Source organism: Saimiri boliviensis, chromosome 2 (genome assembly GCF_048565385.1).
Source record: "Saimiri boliviensis isolate mSaiBol1 chromosome 2, mSaiBol1.pri, whole genome shotgun sequence".
Lineage (NCBI taxonomy): Eukaryota > Metazoa > Chordata > Mammalia > Primates > Cebidae > Saimiri > Saimiri boliviensis.
The window spans coordinates 25,389,931-25,409,033 of NC_133450.1; the positions used below are offsets into that span (position 1 = coordinate 25,389,931).

General features: G+C 46.0%; 1 protein-coding gene across 30 annotated transcripts in view; it reads right to left on the reverse strand.

Moving 5' to 3' along the window:
- NRXN3 (neurexin 3) overlaps positions 1–19,103 on the reverse strand; it is a 1,684,741-nt gene that overhangs the window by 1,611,716 nt on the left and 53,922 nt on the right. For all 30 annotated transcript variants that reach the window (XM_074392932.1, XM_074392912.1, XM_074392931.1 and 27 more), the window contains exon 2: positions 1,774–3,181. In XM_074392932.1, the coding sequence (XP_074249033.1) occupies positions 1,774–2,482 (709 nt within the window). In that variant the 5' untranslated portion in view covers positions 2,483–3,181. The remainder of the gene's footprint in view (positions 1–1,773; positions 3,182–19,103) is intronic.

Consider the following 19,103-nt stretch of genomic DNA (forward strand, 5'->3'; position numbering starts at 1 on the left):
AAGTTCACATCAAGGACAACCTGCTTTAGGGGTTGGGATGTTCTGGAAACACTTAAGGAACACCTGCAGTTTTTAATTACAAATCCCAAGGTGTGGGGGGGGGCTTACCTGAATGAAGAAATCTCGGGAGTCAGTGGCAAGGCAGTCACCTGGCCACACCCACCTGCACCATCCACCTGGCACCAGCCACCTGGCCTCGCTTGATCTTGTACAAGTTGGTTCCTAACCTTGATTGCACACTGGAATTATGTGGAGAGCTTTAAAAATGTACAGATGCTTGGATCCCATGCCAAGAGATTCTGATTTAATTAGCCTGGGATGTGGTCTGGAGTTTAAATTCCCCCAAGATGATCCTAATGTGCAGCTAAGTTGAAAACCACTGTTCTGCCCTGTCCCTTGCACCACTTCCAGGAAGAGCCCAGTAGGGGATGGCAACATAAAGGCCATGTAGGAGAATCCAGGGCTTAACCCCAGTGGCAGGAGGAAATGTGGCTTCCTTGCCTCCTGTCATCCTCATCTCTCAACATACATACCTGCATGGCCATTCTCAGTTTCTCCTTTCAGCAGTTCCTCCTACCCACATCTAAGCCGTGAGTGAGTCCAGGAACTTGGATTTTGAGTATTTGTCAAATTAAAGTCTGAGCCACCTCTCTTAAATCTAATCCCAAACAGTCAGGATTTGGCGAACAAGGAAGGACAGCCTAAGCCTTTGGGCCTCCGTGCTTCTCCCTGGGAAGTCACAGTTGGACCTGGGAGGTTCTTCAGGCTATGCTATATACTCTCAGCTCCCTTGGAGGGTTGGCTGAGCAAGGCTACAGTCAATCTCTGTGCCTCTGCAATATTCTCAGTACATGGAGAGGATGTGAAAGGGAACCACCTCTAAAGAGGTATCTCATGTGAGAAATCCTCACTACCAAAACAAAGAGGCGAGAAGGGCCTGGCCCAGATGCCTCATCCACCTGCTGGCTGCCTCCTAGAGGGTTGGGAGGTGTAGTGGGCCACAAAAGAAGAATCGAGTGCATTCAGCCATTCTTTATGCTAGGGATGATGAAGAGGAAGTGATGGGGAGTTTCCCAACTATCCTTTAGGGTCCAAGCCTCAAAGGGTCAGAGGGACACAGGTAGCAATTTGCCAATTTTTTTCTTTTTTGAGACAGAGCCTCACTCTGTCACCCAGGCTGGAGTGCAGTGGTGCAATCTTAGCTCACTGCAACCTGTACCTCCCAGGTTAAAGCGATTCTCCTGCCTCAACCTCCGAGTAGCTGGGACTACAGGCATGCACCACCACACCTGGGTAATTTTTATATTTTTACTAGAGACAGAGTTTCAGCAGGTTGGCCAGGCTGGTCTCCAACTCCTGACTCAAGTGATCCACCCGCCTCGGCCTCCCAAAATGCGAGGCTTACAGGCATGAGCCACCATACCCAATGAAATTTGCTAATTTCTATCTGTTTTCTTGCCCTGGGTTGACCATGATCAATGGTGCTGCAGTGGGAGGGGCCAAACTGGGGCAGACCCTATAGCCTACTTTATCTAATCCTCTTAGTAGAGTACAGAGCCCAGAGTTCAGGAGCCGGGATTCTCCTCCTGCTGAGATCTGACAGATTCTCCTTTGAGAGTAGGCAAAGGATTCCTACTGCCTCCTCGGGGCAAGGGGCCCAGTGATCTAACACGCAGCTAAGATGCGCACCTATACAGAGCTGGTTTCTATCAGGAGCCCCAGCCTCAGCCATCCCATGGATGGGTCTCTAGCAACAGAAGGAGAAGGTCTTACCTTCTGAGCAGAGCTTGCCACCGTAGCCAGTGGTAGAACAGTCACAGGTGGGGTGGCCGTCCAGCAGAAAGCAGATCCCACCATTTTCACAGGGACGCTCACCACAGGGTCCCTCAGCATCCAACTGGACACCCTGGCTCCCCAGAAGCCGAGGCTCTGAGTTTCCATACTTGAGATCCAGAATTAATCCCTTGAAGCCGGGCATGGCCTGTACTCCATCCAGGGTCAGGGCAGAAGGTCGTATGTCAGCAGGGACTCCACCGAGGAACAAGTCACTGACCACATCCATGTAGGGCCGCTGGGGCTGCAGCTCCCCAGCCTGGCCCTCTCCATCAAGCATCAGCACCGTGCGCAGGCGGTCGCGGCTCACCATGAGGAAATGCCAGCTGCTGTCATTCACCTGCTTGTTGGACAGCACAGCAGTCTCGGCACAGTCCATGCTGAAGCGGAGCTGAATGCGGCCATCCACCAGGGAGAGGCATAGGAAGTCGCAGACGCCGCCATCATCCAGGTAGAGGAGCAGCCCCGTGGAGACATTGGTCTTGAACTGGAAACTCAGATCGCCACGCGTGCTGGCATCCCAGCGGAGATAGCGGGCCCACTGGTTGGGGAGGCCCATGAACTCGAGGCCCAGGCAGAGCCCCAACAGGGACCCCAGCAGGATGCTGACCTTCAGGGTGAAGAAAATCGAGTGGAGTGTGAAGCTCATTGTGGCTGCTGGGACAGAGCCTGGAGGAGCAGACAGGCCAGGGAACAGCCCAGAGAGGCTCTCTCCCTTTGGTAATGGAAGTGGGAGAGGAAGACAAGGCAGAGATGGGGGGACAGAGAGCACACAGGAGGAAGGCGGCACACACAGATCCTGAGATGGTGAAGAGGGAGAAAAGTGCACAAGAGTCCCAGCGGGGCACGCAAGCAAGAAATTGAACAAAGAGGCAGTGGAAAAAGACAGGACCAGCAGAAGAGGAGGAAAATCAGGTGGGGAAGTGAGGGGCCGGAGTGAAGAGGAAAGCGTCTTTCTCCAAGAAAAGATCTCAGCTATCCATGTGGATCCGGAGGCCTTGATTCAAGGAGGAGAAGGTGCAGGAGAGTGGGAAGATGCCTTCAGCGATGCACTCCTCCCAGCAGACCCCCAAATGCCCCAGCCAGGGAGGCCAGGGACAGGGCCGGGGCGCTGTGATGGAGGAGGAGTGAGTGGTGAGGTGAGCCAGGTGACAGGTAGAAACAGGCCAAGAACCAGTCCCAACGTTCTACCTCCTAGCAGTGGCAGGCTGTGAGGAGGGGGGCAGCTAGAAGCCCAATGCTCAGACAGAGCAGGGCCCAGGGCAGAGCGCAAGCAGACTCAGGCTTCATGGTGCGGCCAGAGGCAGTGCTGCCCATAACTTGCCTCCCAGGACTCCAGAGAAAAGACCTGTGGGAAGAAGGGGAGGGAGAAGGAGAGGAAGATTAGGGCCATATATTAGGAAAACATTGCTTCCTATTTCACAAGTATTGATGGAATGCTGACTGCGAGCCAAGCTATTCTAGTGATTGCTACAGTGCTTAGTGCTTCAAATGGGAGGGAGGCCCTGGGTTCTTCCAGAGCCACTACAGGACCTGAGCCCAGGTCCTAATGATGCACTCGGGTTTTCCATATGTAAAAGTAAAAATAATGAAAGTCCCCAAAGCCATGTCAGCACATTGTTATAATATTCGCATCACAAGGTCACATGGCCAAAATGCATTTTTAAGATAACTGTTAACGTTTTACATACTCAAATACCCACACCTAATTTTTACTTATTTACCTATTAAAAGCATGCAAATGACATTAATTTTTTTCTCTAGATGTTTCCTTTTCAATTTGACAACTTACTATAGGAAGCCTAAGGCAAATTGCTACCCCTAAATTTGTGAAAGAAATGTTTATAAAAATCCGTGAAAATAAACTGGAAGGTGAGTAACGAGTAAAATAACCCTTTTCTCTTACTCAATATCCAGAGAGGAGGATTATTTTACTCGGCCTTAAAAAAAAAAAAAAAAGGCTGAGTTTGAATCCTAGCTCCTGTATGCGGCACTATGAGAAAATTTCTTAACCTGTTTGAGCTTCTATTTCCTCATTTGTAAAGTAGGGAAAATAATAGCCTCTTCTCAAGATTGAGGAGAGAAATAAATAAAATCAGGAATAGGAAGATCCTAGCATGAGGCTTTTTTTCTTTTTTTTGAGATGGAATCTTGCACTGGCACAGGCTGGGGTACAGTGGCTCTATCTCGGCTCACTGCAACCTCTGCCTCCCGGGTTCAAGCGATTCTCCTGCCTCAGCCTCCCAAGTAGCTGGGATTACAGCACCCACCTGGATAGTTTTTTTGTATTTTTAGTAGAGATGGGGTTTCACCATGTTGGCCAGGCTGGTCTGGAACTCCTGACCTCATGATCAGCTCACCTCATCCTTACAAAGTGTTGGGATTACAGGCATAAGCCACAGCACCTGCCAATTTTTTTTCCTTTGGAGACGGGTCTCACTCTGTTGCCCAGGCTAGAGTGCAGTGGCATGAGCTCAGCTCACTGCAACCTCCACCTCTTGGGTTCAAGCAGTTCTCCTGCCTCAGCCTCCCAAGTAGCTGGGATTACAGACATATGCCACCACACAGATGATTTTTGTATTTTTAGTATAGATGGAGTTTCATCATATTGCCCTGGCTGGTCTCAAACTTCTGACCTCAGGCGATCTGCCTGCCTAGGCCTCTCAAAGTGCCTTCAGCGATGCACTCCTCCTGAGGGACCCCAAAATGCCCCAGCCAGGGATTACAGGCGTAAGCCACTGCCACTGGCCACATGAGGCTTTATACATAGTAGGTGACCAACAAATCCTAGGTTTCTTTCTTTATTTCTGAAGTCGGAAGGGACAGGAGGAGGGGTTGTTAGTGTGTGTCTGTGTATGTGTGGATGTATGTATAGCTATATAGAGTGAGCAATGTGTGAAAACAAAAATACTAAAAAAGATGATGAAAACTGCAGAATGGATGACAACCGAATAGTTAAGAAATGCCTAGAGTGACAGTGGATAGCTCTGAACGACCTAGAGTATATTATGTGTATTTTCTGATGGTTAGAAACACATAGAAATGTACCAGCACGCAATCTGCTTTCTGACGGCAGACTCTGGCTCACCTAACCGACTTCTCTGTTCAGATCAAACAGCAAGTGTGACTTCCAGGAGCCGGGCAAATTGCCGCTCATTACTTGGCACATTTGATAATTCACCATGGTCTCCATCAGAACATTACTATCCACTATTTTTATGATAACCACATCAGCAAAGCTAGTTATTACCCCTTCTTTGAAGAGGAAGCTGCTGTTCCCTAACCAGGAACAAACACCTATACCCAGTGAACAAACAAACCCAACGAACAAGAGCTGATTAAATCCATCCTAAGGAAAGCCTTTGTTCTATAAAAGGCTTTGTCCAAGCAATGTTCCCTAAAGTGGGCACAGGTGCTGTGCCAAGCTTCTATAGACTCTGACAGGGAAGGGACCAGGTTCAAGAGGCAGAAGAAGTATCCCAGAGCCAGCCAGTGAGACACGGGGTTTTATTGGGAGCTGAAATCCAGAGGAGAGAGTCCAGTGGTGGTGACCTGGGTAGGAGAGCTTCAACTGCTTGCAAAAGGTGTGCAGTTTATACAGCATGTTTACTTAGCATCCTCCCCCAAACAGTCCCTACCTGGCAACCTTCACCTACCCTAAAACGAAGGGCCTTGATTACCTGTATAGCCCACATTCCATGGGACTGGCCAGGGACTCATATGTTCCTGATAGAAAAGGAACAAATCTCTGGGTTGGCCACTCCCAGATTCCCTAGTTAGGGACACACGTTCAAGTGCATCTGCCATGCAGGGTCATTCTCAGCGTATGCCCAAGTTATTGTTATCAAATCCTTTCACCATACACGCAGGTACCCCGGTGATTCAAGAGACGCTCAGCTGAGACATGGACACAGGAGTGTGCTGGTGCCAACTCACACAGGCCTGTGAGAGCCAACCGCTAAAATTTCACAAACTTTAACCTAGTTGGCATGACTTTGGTAGCATGAAATCAACAGGCAAGGAGTACTGACACCCCAGAAAAAGGCAAACACCACAGAGACTCTTTGAAAATGTGAGATTTTTAAAAAGACTTGAGGCCATGCCCAGTGGCTTATGTCTGTAATTGCAGCACTTTGGGAGACCAAGGCGGGTGGATCACTCGAAGTCAGGAGTTCAAGACCAGCCTGGACAACATGGCAAAACGCCTGTCGCTACTAAAAAATACAAAAATTAGCCGTAGTGGAAGGCACCTGTAATCCCAGCTACTCAGGAGGCTGAGGCAGAGAGAACTGCTGGAACCTGGGAGGTGGAGTTTACAGGGAGTCAAGATCGTGCCACTGCACTCCAGCCTGGGCAACAAAGCAAGACTCCATCTCAAAAAAAAAAGAAAGAAAGAAAGAAAAAGCTTGGGGCCAGGCGCGGTGGCTCACACCTGTAATCCCAGCACTTTGGGAAGCCGAGGCGGGTGGATCACAAGGTCAGGAGTTCGAGACCAGCCTGGCCAATATGGTGAAGCCCTGTCTCTACTAAAAATACAAAAATTAGCTGGGCATGGTGGCATGTGCCTGTAGTCCCAGCTACTCAGGAGACAGAGACAGAGGAATCACTAGAACCCGGGAGGTGAAGGTTGCAGTCAGCGGAGGTTGCACCGCTGCACTCCAGCGTGGGTGCTGGAGTGCGGAGAAAGACAAGAAGAAAATAAAAGAGAAAAGAGAGAGAGAAAGCAAGGAAGCAAGGAAGGGAGGGAGGGAGGGAGGGTAAGAAAAGAAAGAAAAAGAAAGAAAGAAAGAAAAAGAAAGAAAAGAAAGAAAGGAAGGAAGGAAGGAAGGAAAGAAAAGAAAGAAAGAAAGAAAAAGGGAGGGAGGGAGGAAACTTGGAAGAGGGTGAGGGAATCAGCCATCTAAGTATCTGGAAAGAATATTCCAGGAGTAAAAGTCAATGCAAAAGAACTGAGGCTGGAGCAAACTGGAATATTTGAAGAAGAGCAAGAGGTGGGTGCTGTAGCAGTGGAGTGAGTGGAAGACATGAAGCCAGACATTGATGACAGGAGACTAGGGCATGAAACGGGACATAATTTCTAAGAATATGATCCTTGTATGAGGTGAGGTATGCCAACCGAGTCAAAGGGCCACATCTCAAGTAAAAGAGAAAACCCTTCCATTCAGCTATTTACTGGGCTCCAATGCATTCCAGGCACTATTGGATCAGAGCAGAATAAAGACACCAATCTCACCCTCCAGGGTGTCGCAAACTAGAGGGGGACAAGTTTACTTCAGAGACAGTAAAGCATGGCAATTAAAAGCCCAGGCTCTGGAACCAGACTGCTTATGGGGGGGCTCCCTGGAGGCAGTGGCTGCTTCAGCACAGTGCCTGCCACAGGGCCTGGTCATGGCACTGGAGTTTGGGAGGCACTGTAGACAGAATGAACAGTAAAGCAGAAGCAGAGCATTCCTGTGGATTATTTGACTTCTGTTCCGTGCAGTGGCCTCCAGACAACCCCACTTTACACAAAGACAGCCATCCTGAGCCCCCGCGCCTCTCTGGATGCTAACCTCACATGACCCTGATGAGCAAAGTAGCACATGCTTAGTGACCTGGGGAAACCCACTAATGAAAACCATGCTGCCCAGAAACATTCCCGTGTGCGGGAAGATCATGGGCACTGACCTCACCTGCTTTGTGGGGGCTACACACCTCTTCCAGGCTGAGCCTCCCATTCATCCAGTTCCTCATCCTTCCCCCGCAGCCCAGACCAGCTCTGGAGATACCACCGTTCCCTGCCTTGCCTTATGGGGACTGGAAAAGGCTGACTGGGGAAACCCAAGCTTTCTTTCCCACAGGCAGAATCCAATTTCAGAAGTAGTAACATCAGAATTGGGCTCATGTAGACTTGACCCTCTATGGGCTACCCATATTCTTTCCTAAAGCCCTTCCATTTTTTTCTTGGTTTTGGACATTCCTGCAGCCTCTGGGAAATTGCCAAAGTGGCCAGAAGCTAGAGATGCCCTTACACTATATATCATAGGCCTCCAATTGCTGCCAGAGTTTATCCTCCAGCCTTCTTTAGCCCTCTGGTGGGGCATGCCAGGCTCAAGAAATGGAAAAACAGGAGCCAGGGAGCCCTCTTCACCTGGCCAGATGACTGCCACCCTCTACTGAGCCACAGACAGCCACGCACACAGGTGGTTTGCCCCAGAGCCTCCAGGCAGGGACCAGGCTGGTGCAGAAGCTCAGAACACTTGTCTGTTGTGTGGGAATCAAGTGAGAGAGGGAAAGTGAGTGACATTATCTAATTGCCAGCTAATTTACATAATTATCGAATGGCACACTTTTTATGTGGGGTTAACATCTTTGCAAATGTCTCATAAGCCGGCTGCTTAGGAGGCGGCAGGGTGGTGCGGTGGGGGGCTCACACAACTCTGACATGTGGACTATTTGCCACAAGCGTGGCTCAGAAGATCTGGCTGCCATTTGCCCTTCCCACCCCTCCTTCCAATTCCATTGCTCCCTTTTCCAACTGCCTGGAGCTTTAAGCTGAGCTTGAGACAGACCCAAGAAAGGAAGTCAGACTGCGTCTGGAAGTGGGTTTGATTTAGGAAGTCGTGATCATGAGTGTCCTTGTACCCAGGCCTTTCAGGCATGTCACAGTCCCCAGGCGGGGCTTACCAGTTTTTCTTCTGGAAGCTTCTTATGACCTGCCCTCACCAGGACTGCAAAATCTCTCCAATGGCTCCTGGTTGGTTTTGCCCCATGTTCACTGCACCCCTCACCCCACTTTGCAGGTAAACGATTTTCACTGCCAGTCTTGCTCTGTGTCATTCAGGTGAGGGTCATCCCAATCCCAAATCATATGATCCAGTTTAGTCAACTGGGACATTCTAATCTCCTTGCCACAATAATTAGTTTCAAGATGGGTCTCTCTCCCAAACCTGAAGTTGAATTTGAGTTAATGCAGGCAGTGAGGGAGGTTAAGGCATGAATTCTCTCAAAGATATCAAAGTAGTTCAGGGTAGTGAGAAAGAACATGGGCTTTGGAGGCAGGCAGAGCTAGATTTAAACCCGGACTCTCATTCCTATGGCTACTGAACCTTGGGCAATTCTCTTGAGTCTTTGTTCACCCAGAAAAAAAAAAAAAGGGAATACCTATGTCATAGGGCAGTTTTGAACTTTATTAAATTTGAAAATCTATAGGAATGTAACTACTTTTGGAAAATGATGCTGGCAGTATCTACTAAAGCTGAACATTTTTACACCAGGACTCCGCAATTATCCTTTTAGGTATATACCAACAGAAATGCTTACAAATGTCCAACTGAAAAGATGCGTGAGAATGTTCATGACAGCCCTATTCATAAGAAACAAAACCTAGAAAATCACCTGATGTCTATCTGCAGTGGAGTAAATTGTAGTCTATTTGTGCAAAATACTATACAGCTTTGGGAATGATTGCTCTTCATCACCAGAAAGAAGTATGGATGAATCTCACATATGTAACACTGAGCAAAGTAAGACACAGAAGAACACAGACTGTATGTGCTTCATTTATATAAAGCATATGAAGAGGCAAAATTATGTATTCTATGCTGTTAAATGTTAGAATATTGGTTACTAACTAGAGGAAGGCAAAGGGGTAAAGGAATCCTGTTCTTGATCTGGGTGAGGCTGTGCAGCGTGTTCAGTTGTGAAAATGCAACAAGGAAGCTGTATACTTGCGATGTGTGTGCTTTCTCTATGTATGCTGTATTTCAATAAAAGCAACTTCATGCACTTCCTGATACATACACATGTTAATCTGTTATTTTTTTTATGTCACTTGAAGAAAGGTTTTAAAGAAAATTATTACTAGTTCCTGTTTTTTGTTTGTTTGTTTGTTTTTTACATCCTTCTTACAGTTCCCCAAGCCAAACCCAACCTCTCTTCTACAAGACTAGGGGCAAACATCCACCATCCTTTGCAATAGGGAGTTCACTGTCCTCTCTTCCCAGCCTACTCTGTACCCTCAATTTGGCCATATCTAGGAACACCACCCTTCTTCCACCTTCTTCTTTTCCTGAAATCTGCAAAGCTGCTCCCAGTCTCGGTCACCAAGTTTATATCATCCTGAGTTCATCATCCTTGTGCTGTAGGAAAAAGGAGAGGAAACAGCCTCCAAGGACCTTAATTCCATTCTATTAAATGGACACACAGAAAATAGCATTTGAAGTTTATATTGTGCTAAAGAAAGACAGAGATGGGGAGACACAGGAAGAGACTTTTCTTTAACCTTGAACTATAACGCTTTTTTTTTTTAATACTAAAAACTAAGTTTTTCACAAGAACTAAGAAGTCATGTCAGGCTAACCTAAATTCCTTTTCTGTCAAGAATACTGATCTGTTGCAGTAGAAACACACAGGAGTTATATATGGACTTTGGCAGATCTTCTCATGATATGAGGACTTTGAGGCGGATAGAACCAATAAGACTTGTCACAGGCTGAAGCACAGCTTTCAAAGAAGGCGTGAACCTATTAGGATACAGGCTTTTGGGAAGTCAGGCCTGATTTCCTCCCTCATATTTATCAAGAGCCCCAATGAAGAGGGAGTAAGCCAAATAGTCATGAGTGTGAATGAACTGACAATGAGAGAGCCAGATGAGGCTGAAGGGACCCCAAGAGATCACGGTAGGCTAAAACCACAGCCTCTATCTATTAAGAAAAAATTTGATGGAGATAAATGGAAAGTAATATAACTTGTTCCTCCAATATAAACAACCCATAAGGATGGAATATACAATTTGTAACTATATAGTAAACAAGAATTAATTAAATAGACAAAAAGACACACACAAATACACACACATATATATACACATATACATATATATGTATAAGCATTTACATATATATATGCGTGTATCTATATATTTGTCTGTGTGCATGTGTGTGTATATATATATATATATATACACACACACACATATGCATGTATCTGTGGCTGCCAGATAATGAAGTGCAGTTTTAGACTGCATTAATTGAAATACAACTTACAGGAAGAAAGAGATCATCATCGGTGTCAATCTGACACTGGTTACCGAATTTTTATTTTGACTCATACTCTTTGAGAAAGGTGTAGGTAAGCTGGAAGATATTCAATGGACAGGAAGTTTTTCATTCATTTCGTTTAACCGTGGAGCACTCATATTCCAGACATAAAGATAAATTAAAAAATAGCTCAAGCCCTGAAAGGCACTTATATATTAGTAGAAAGGAAAGACATGAGCCTAAATAATATAAGGAGGTAGACCAAATGTGAGAAGCAGACTCTGCCAAGTGTGGGCTTGACATGGTGGTGGTCAGCCTCTAGGGTCCAAAGAAGAACACTGGTGATAGGATAAGTGCCCTTCTCATACAGGCAGGATAGTGTAGTGGTTAAAGGCATGGGCTCTGGAGTCAGACTTCCTGGGTTCAAATCTCACACCTACTACTTGATGCCTATGTGACCTTGAGCAAGTCACTTATCCACTCTGTGCCTCAATTGTCCTAATCTGTGAAACAGAGATGATAACAAGGAATTATCATAGGTAGTCACTTAGTCCAAGTGAAAGCCCTTAGGACAATGCTCAACACAGATAAGTACCAAATAAATGTTATCTACTATTGCTGTTGCTGTCCACTGTTGTCCTCGATGCTTATTATTTCATGCCAGCAGCATGGCTAATGCTGGTGTCTCACGGGGTGCATTAGTCTGTTCTCAGGCTGCTAATAAAGACATACCTGAGATGGGGTAATTTATAAAGGAAAGAGCTTTAGTGAACTCACAGTTCCCTGTGGCTGGGGAGGCCTCATAATCATGGCAGAAGATGAAGGGAGAGCAAAGGAATATCTTACATGGTGGCAGGCAAGAGAGAGCTTGTGCAGAGGAATGCCCATTTATAAAAACCATCAGATCTCATGAGACTTACTCACTACCATGAGAATAGCATAGGAAAGATCTGCCTCCACGATCCAATTACTTCCCACTGGGTCCCTCCAATGTACATGGGAATTATGAAATCTACAATTCAAGATGAGATTTGGGTGGGGACACAGCCAAACTGTATCATGGGGACTGCTAAGGGAGAGTAAGCTGGGTAGATGGACTTCTTTTAAATTTCATCCCATTATCACAGACAGCATCGAGAGTCATGCCTGAGTCTTTTAGGATAAATCTTTGGAGGTGTCGGGTGTTTGGGTTAACAGAGGCAATACAGCAGTGGTGGGAGCAGTGTCTGCAGGAATCTGAAGCATTCCTAAATTGGAAGAAAGATCCCACAGTTTCTCTATTGCACTCCAGGATAGAATTTTGCTAAGTGAATGGAAGTTCTACAAAGAGAATTTATGCCTTTATCTTAGATGCAAATTATACTCCAAATGAAGTGAGTTCCCTGTCACTGGGGATGACCCAAAAGAGACTGGACACCTTTAGGGGTTGTATGTCAATACGAAATAGGTCTATGCATGGAGTACAATATAGTCCAGAGGAACAAGATGACTCAGAGCTGGTGTGGTCAGAGAATGTTTCTCAGAGGAGAGGAACCTGCAGGGAAACTTGAAGGACAAGTAGGGCATAAGCAACTGGGGAAAAGAAGCCTGGTGTCAGGGTAAGATCACCAGACTGGGAGTCAGAACCAGACCGTTTTTCCACTAACGATTGACCAAGCAACCATCTGGATCCCTGCGGATCTATTCAATTTTTTGTTCTTCTCCTGTGCATCGGGAAGAACCATAAATACACCTTCCAGGACGTGCACATCAAAGACTACACAAAGAAAGGAAATAATCACGCCTTCTTACCATGCTTGACAATCTTCTAAGGTACACACCAAAAGTTACTCACTGCAACAGTCTCTTTTCCACCTACCACCTCTACTCTAACCCCAAGGTAGCCTCGTTGTTCCACCCTGAGTTACCTAGTGGGTGAAAACCAACAACCACCACCACAAAGTCTTCCCCACACACCGCAGAACTCAGGCCTTGTACAAGGTGCCAGCAGGCTCCCCAGCAACCTCAGTATAGCCAGGGATGCAAGAAGCTGTGGCCATTTACTATTCAGCCTCCTCCCTTCTCTCAATTTCTCCTCTCTGGCCAGTGGGCCTCCCTAGCCTGGAGTTCCCAGACATGGTTTGGAAAGCCATCTGGCTGCCGGGAGAGTTAATAATTTATAATGAAGATAATCACCCTTCAAGATCCTCGCCTCTTGGGACCATTAAAAAAGATTCAATTGAAAGCCAGTGAGTTCTTTACATGAGGGGATATGGAAGGGAAGTGGGGGGGTCGGGGGGGGCTGGGGAAGAGAAAAAAAATGGAGAGGGAAAAGGAGGGGGAATATGAACTAGGCGCTTAGCTGATCTTTCCCCACAAAGGGGGTAAGGGGAGAGGAAAATTATTCAGCCCTAGAAGACAATCTTATCCAGCTCTCACAGCACCAGCCCAGCAAGAGTGCAATTTATGAGTCTTTTCTCCTAGCCAACTCTCTCCACACAAAGAATGAGGGAAAAAAATCAAACACAGACAAGAGAAGGGGAGAGAGGCGCAGACAAGAGAAAATAAGCCTGCCCAGCAATCATGTCTGGGGCTGCTGGGAGGGCTCTCTCTGTTCTCTTTCCAGGACACAGTAAAGCCCCCACTGTGCTAATTATTCCCATTACTTGACAAATTCTCCATTAATGGAGCAAGAGGTGCCAGAGCTGGCGAGGAGAACAGAACAAACTGGCAGAGGCTCCGGACAGTCTCGAACTGTGCGAACCCAGACCAGATAGCCCCCAGCTTCACCACAAGGTAAATGTGGGGCTTGGCACAGCCCCATCTACAGGGCACACGTCGCAGGTAGAGACCTCACCTCCTGCAGGGCAATGTGATGCCAGAGAACAGGAAGCAGGGGCAGGACTGTGCCCACAGATGGTATCTCCAGGAAGGGTTACAGTGGGGGTGAGGGCCGAGCCTGGGAGCCAGGAGCAGATGGCAAACAGTATGGATCAGTGTGTTCAGGACCCCAACTCGTGGCAACTTGGGCTTTCTGTGATTTTGGAAAGCCACTGCTAGGCAGTTCTTCGAGCACACAAATCTTATTAACACCAGCAGCAACAGCAAACACCCATATTATAAGACGCTATGCCAAGCATGGTACACATGAAGTCATTTAATTCTTACAAAACCTCTAGGAAGTAGGAACTATGATTATCCCTATTTTGGGAGATGAGTAAACTGAGGCCTCTGAAAAGTGAAGTCATTTTTCCAAAGTCCCATGCTAATAAGGGTGCAGCTCTTGCTCCTAACTCCAAAATGACAATGAAGAGAGGGATCAACAGTCATGGCCAAAAAAAACCACATAAATAAATAAATAACGGTCATGTTCAGCCTATTTATTGCACAAATTTGGCCCCATGTGTAGCCAGGGACAATGCCATTGAGAAGTTCGTCATCCAAAATACAGCAGATGCCGCAGCCACCAGGGACGTGTGTAAAGCACGTAGCTTCAATGCTTACGTGTCTCCCAAGCTGTATGTGAAACAACATTACTACATGAGTAGTGCCATTTATAGCAAGGTAGTCAGGAGTCGTTGCGATGCCTAGAAGGACCAAACACCCTCACCCTAATTTAGAGCCAAGGCGCTATACCCCTGACCTCTGCTAAAGTCCATGTAAGAAGCTGAATCCTTAAGGACTGAAGAAAATCTATTCACTGTTTGTACACATTAAGAGAACATTATTTAAGCCAGGCATGGTGGCTTGTGCCTGTAATCCCAGAACTTTGGGAGGACAAGGCAGGTGGATTACTTGAGGTCAGGAGTTCGAGATCAGCCTGGCCAACATGGTGAAACCCTGTCTCTACTAAAAATACAAAAATTAGCTGGGCATGGTGACAGGTGCCTATAATCCCAGCTATGTGGGAGGCTGAGGAGGGAGAATCACTTGAACCTGGGATGCAGAGGTTGCAGTGAGCTGAGATCATGCCAATACACTCCAGCCTGGTAACAGAGTGAGACTGTCTTTTAAAAAAAAAAAAAAAAATAGAAAGAAAAAAATGATTTCAGAGATCTCTCCCACAATGTTCTGTAGTAGTTTGATTATATTAATCCCAAATCCTTTGCTTTCCCCATCCCCATACCTTTGGCAATTTAACACCACTGAGCCCAGCCCTGGACACTAAGCTCAGACATGTGACTTGCTTTGGCTGAATGGCATGTTAGCAAAAATGACACCAGCAGAGGCTTGAAAAGCATTTTCATATTTTCTGCTTGCTCACTCTTGCTCCTTTGCCATGAGAACATGCCCACGCTCGCCTCCTAGAGGATGACACATGTAGAACAGAACTGTCATCCCAGTTATCCCGGCCAAGGCTTAAACTCTATGACGTTCTAGAGACGCAATCCCGAGGCAGCTAAGGAAACTTAAGTCCAAGTCTTAGCTCCAAATTTACTACGAGCGCTGAACATAGTAAGTTAAGAAGAATGGAACTTCCAAGCCTCTAAGCTCCACGATGTACTTCAGCCACATCTGCTTCAGTGTTAACTGCCTATGCCGAAGGACGTCATCACAGAGAACCAAGGAGGCGGGAGCTGCTCTGGTGAGAGCCCTCGGCTGGTGGGTGTGCAAAGTCAGTGAGCCAGCACAGCTTCCTGTACTGTGAGCTGAGAATGGAAAACAGGCAATACGCACAGAAACCATCATAGGCAACATGTACAGAGTAAACAGGTAAGTACTAACTGCACACAGCAATGATCTCGTAAGTCTGATTAGAAAAGCTAGGTACTGGTGTGTATAAAGTAACTCTCTGTCATCTAACCTCCATATGACAAGGAGTTATGTTTTGTTTTTTAACTCCATTCTACCTGTGAAGAAACTGAAGCTCAGAGACAGAATGTGGTTCATTCAGGGTCACAAAACAGTAAGTGATGTAATTGAATCTTAAATTCAAGCTTATGAATGATAAGGCCCATATTTCTATCATATATCACACTGATTTACATTATGCCACTGTTTCTGGGATATGTTAGATAAGGCAGCAAAAAACATGAATCTTCCCTTCACATGTTCACAGCACACTTCACTAATCAATTATGAATCAATCATGGTGCCATATTGTTGAGCCCAGAGGGAGCTTCAGAATCTTTCCCAACCCAACACCTTCCCATCAGTTGTGACAGGCATATAAAATAAAACCTGTGGGCTCATGCTAAAGTAATTAAATGCATTTGGATGGCACACAGTGGGCCCACCTCTGCAAGACTCTACCCTGTAACAGTGAGTTATTATATAATATCAAACTTTCTCACCTAGGGCTACTAATCCAGAATTGTAATAATTCAAATACAGTTTCCCTGATCCTCAAAAGGTAGAAGTCCCAATTACATCTTTCTCTATCTACCAAGTTTCAGGTTTTACTTAACAGCAAAAAGTATTTCAAAGTTGTTTCTGCAATCTCCGCTTTCCAGGTTCAAGCAATTCTCCTGCCTGCTTCCCAAATAGCTGGGACTACAGGCGCGTGCCACCACACCCAGCTAATTTTTGTATTTTTAGTAGAGACAGGGTTTCACCATGTTGGCCAGGATGGTCTTGAGCTCTTGACCTCTAGATCCATCCACCTTGATCTCCCAAAATGCTGGGATTACAGGTGTAAGCCACTGCGCCCAGCCTCAAAGTTTTTCAAATTAAAAAGTCAGTATATTTTTCAAACCCAAGGCTCAAAACATTATTCTATCAGCATGGCTTCAACTTCTGGGCTCGCTGGATAATTCTGGAATGTTTACAGTCCTTTTGTTTATGATCCATTATTATACAATCAGGACTAAAATAACCTGTAATTTTGCATTAGTTTTCACACTTTCCTTATTAGTACCTATTTATATGTTAGCCTTCAAAAATCTGCTATGCTTGAAAGGTAACAAAACTGCCTCTGTTTTTAAAATACCCATCTTTCTGCTATGCCAGGATTGGCATTTTTTATTCCAGGTTAGATAAATCTTTTAATACATGCAGAAAGGTGAAGGTGACAAGAGGGAGTTAAGAGGTCACAACCTCCATTTCATTCAACACAATGCACACTTATTCATTCACTCAGCAAACCTCTAATAAATACTTGCTACAGGCACCCTGTAAGGCTCTGGAGTCCAAAAGATCCCAGGCAGATTTAGTGGGTGAAGGGAGATAGATGTGTGAGCAATAATAAGGTAAGGTGAGAGATACTTAAAGAATGAGTGGTTTTGCTAGACCAGGCCACTAGGGAGCTGTCCCAGCAAAAAGAAAATAGCAAATAAAGACAGTGTGATAGGAAAGATCATGGGTGTCCAGGAAGCCAAAAGAAGTTTTATCTAGCTGGGATGTAGGATGGGTGGGAGGGAAGACTGGGAAAAAAATGTAAGGCTAAAAAGTCACGTTGAGGGCAGAGTTCCAAAGGTCCTGGATGCCAAGCTAGGAAAGTCTTGGGGAGCTGCTGGAAGATTTTAAACAGAGGGAATGATGACACAAAGTCAGTGTTTTTGATGGTGTGGGACCTGGATGTGAAAGGAACACAACAGGACACAGAGAAACTAATAAGGACATGGCTCTTATCCAGGGGAGGTAGAAGAGGGGCCCGAGCTTGATCTCATGCCTGGTTCTCAACCGTCCATGGCCATTCTCCATACACCTGAGCAGCCAGGGGGACCCAATACCTGAGGCCATGTCCTATCCAGGTATATAATCCAAAAGAGCAAGAACATAGCAAAATAGCCCCTGCCGCAGACTCCGTACCTTACCTTGGAAACTGCCCGATTTTCAGAATTCCTGATCCTGTCCCAGGTCAGCATGTCCAGCTCTCCCAACTTCTAGCCACATCTCTACATAAGTCAGTCCCTTTGTCCCCCTATTCCTCAGGGAAAGAGTTATCGTGGATGCTTCAAATCCTCCATGGAGTTCAAGGTGCTCTGGGTATTGTGGACCAAAGTAGAAGCTTAACAGGCACGACCCAACACTGAAACCTGAGCATCCACCTCCAACATCATCAGAACAAAGGATAACCAAAGGTTTGGATCCTTTGGGTGCTCTAAAAAGCAGCCATCCCATCCTAAGCATCGGAGGGGAAAAGCACTATTACATTTGATACAAGTGCATCTAGCAGGGTGCGAGGGGAAGGACCGTCAAAAGAAACTCGACAAGAATTGATCCAGCAGAATTAGTCAAGCCCACATTTCCAAACATGTGCTCCACAGAAAACCAGTCCCACAAAATGCTCTGAAGGCAAAAAAAGACAGAAATAGATATATTTTAGAAGCATCAAACTGTTTTCTCCATTTTAGAGATCACAATGAACAATTGAATATTAAAGATTCCAAGAGGCCTTGGAAGGAAGAAATTGAATGAGTGCTTCAGCCTCCCCCTTTTGCAGGTGGACAAACTAAGGTCTGAAACATTTTCATGCGGCTCTGCGTTGTTCGTTGGTGTTCCCAAAGCTGCAAATGAAGTCAAGCAACCATCTGGCAAGCACTGTGTCTCACACCTCACCAATGCCTAGTCATCCTAATTAATATTCAAGAGGACCATAAATAGTTGTTGAGTGACATTACTGAAAGTAAGTTTGGAATTCTTTTAAGTGGAGGTGGATATACTAATTTGTAAATTTTTCATCATGCATTTACTTATCCACTCAAATATATTTACTGAACACCTATTATGTTCCGAGTGTGTGCATAAAACTATGAATAAGACAAGTCCAGCCTTGACTTCAAGAAGCTTAGAGTCTAGTGGGAAAGTGAAGATCAAGAACGTTCAGAAAGTAGTGAGAGGCTCTGCAAAGAGATAAAGTGTGGGTTGGAGGTGCCCCACCCCATCCACCTTTCTTGTAGAGCCTCTCTTTCCAAGGATGGATGTTATTTCTATTACTGTATCTCCATTTAAATAGTTTCCTTCCCACACTCACCCTCTGGCTTCCTTATTTGTAGTGCCAGGAAAAAAAAAGTTCCCAACACCCTGCCAGAGTAAAAGCAATTGTGAAATCCCAAGTATAGTACGGATCTGTGACCACCTCTCCCTAAAACTGTCTCCTCCCCAGGAAGCATCTGCCCTCCTCAGTTAGTCCGGAAGAGAGAAGCACCCGAAGTCTCATTCAAGGCAATGTGGCGGCTGGTCTTTACAACACCTTCTCAAAATAATAAGGCTTTGAGAGAGTTTACCTCGGGTGAGCCCACGCTCTTCTAGCAGCTGTGTGTGTGTGTGTGTGTGTGTGTGTGTGTGTGTGTGTGTGTGTCCCTTATTCCTAAGGCTAGGACCTTCCTG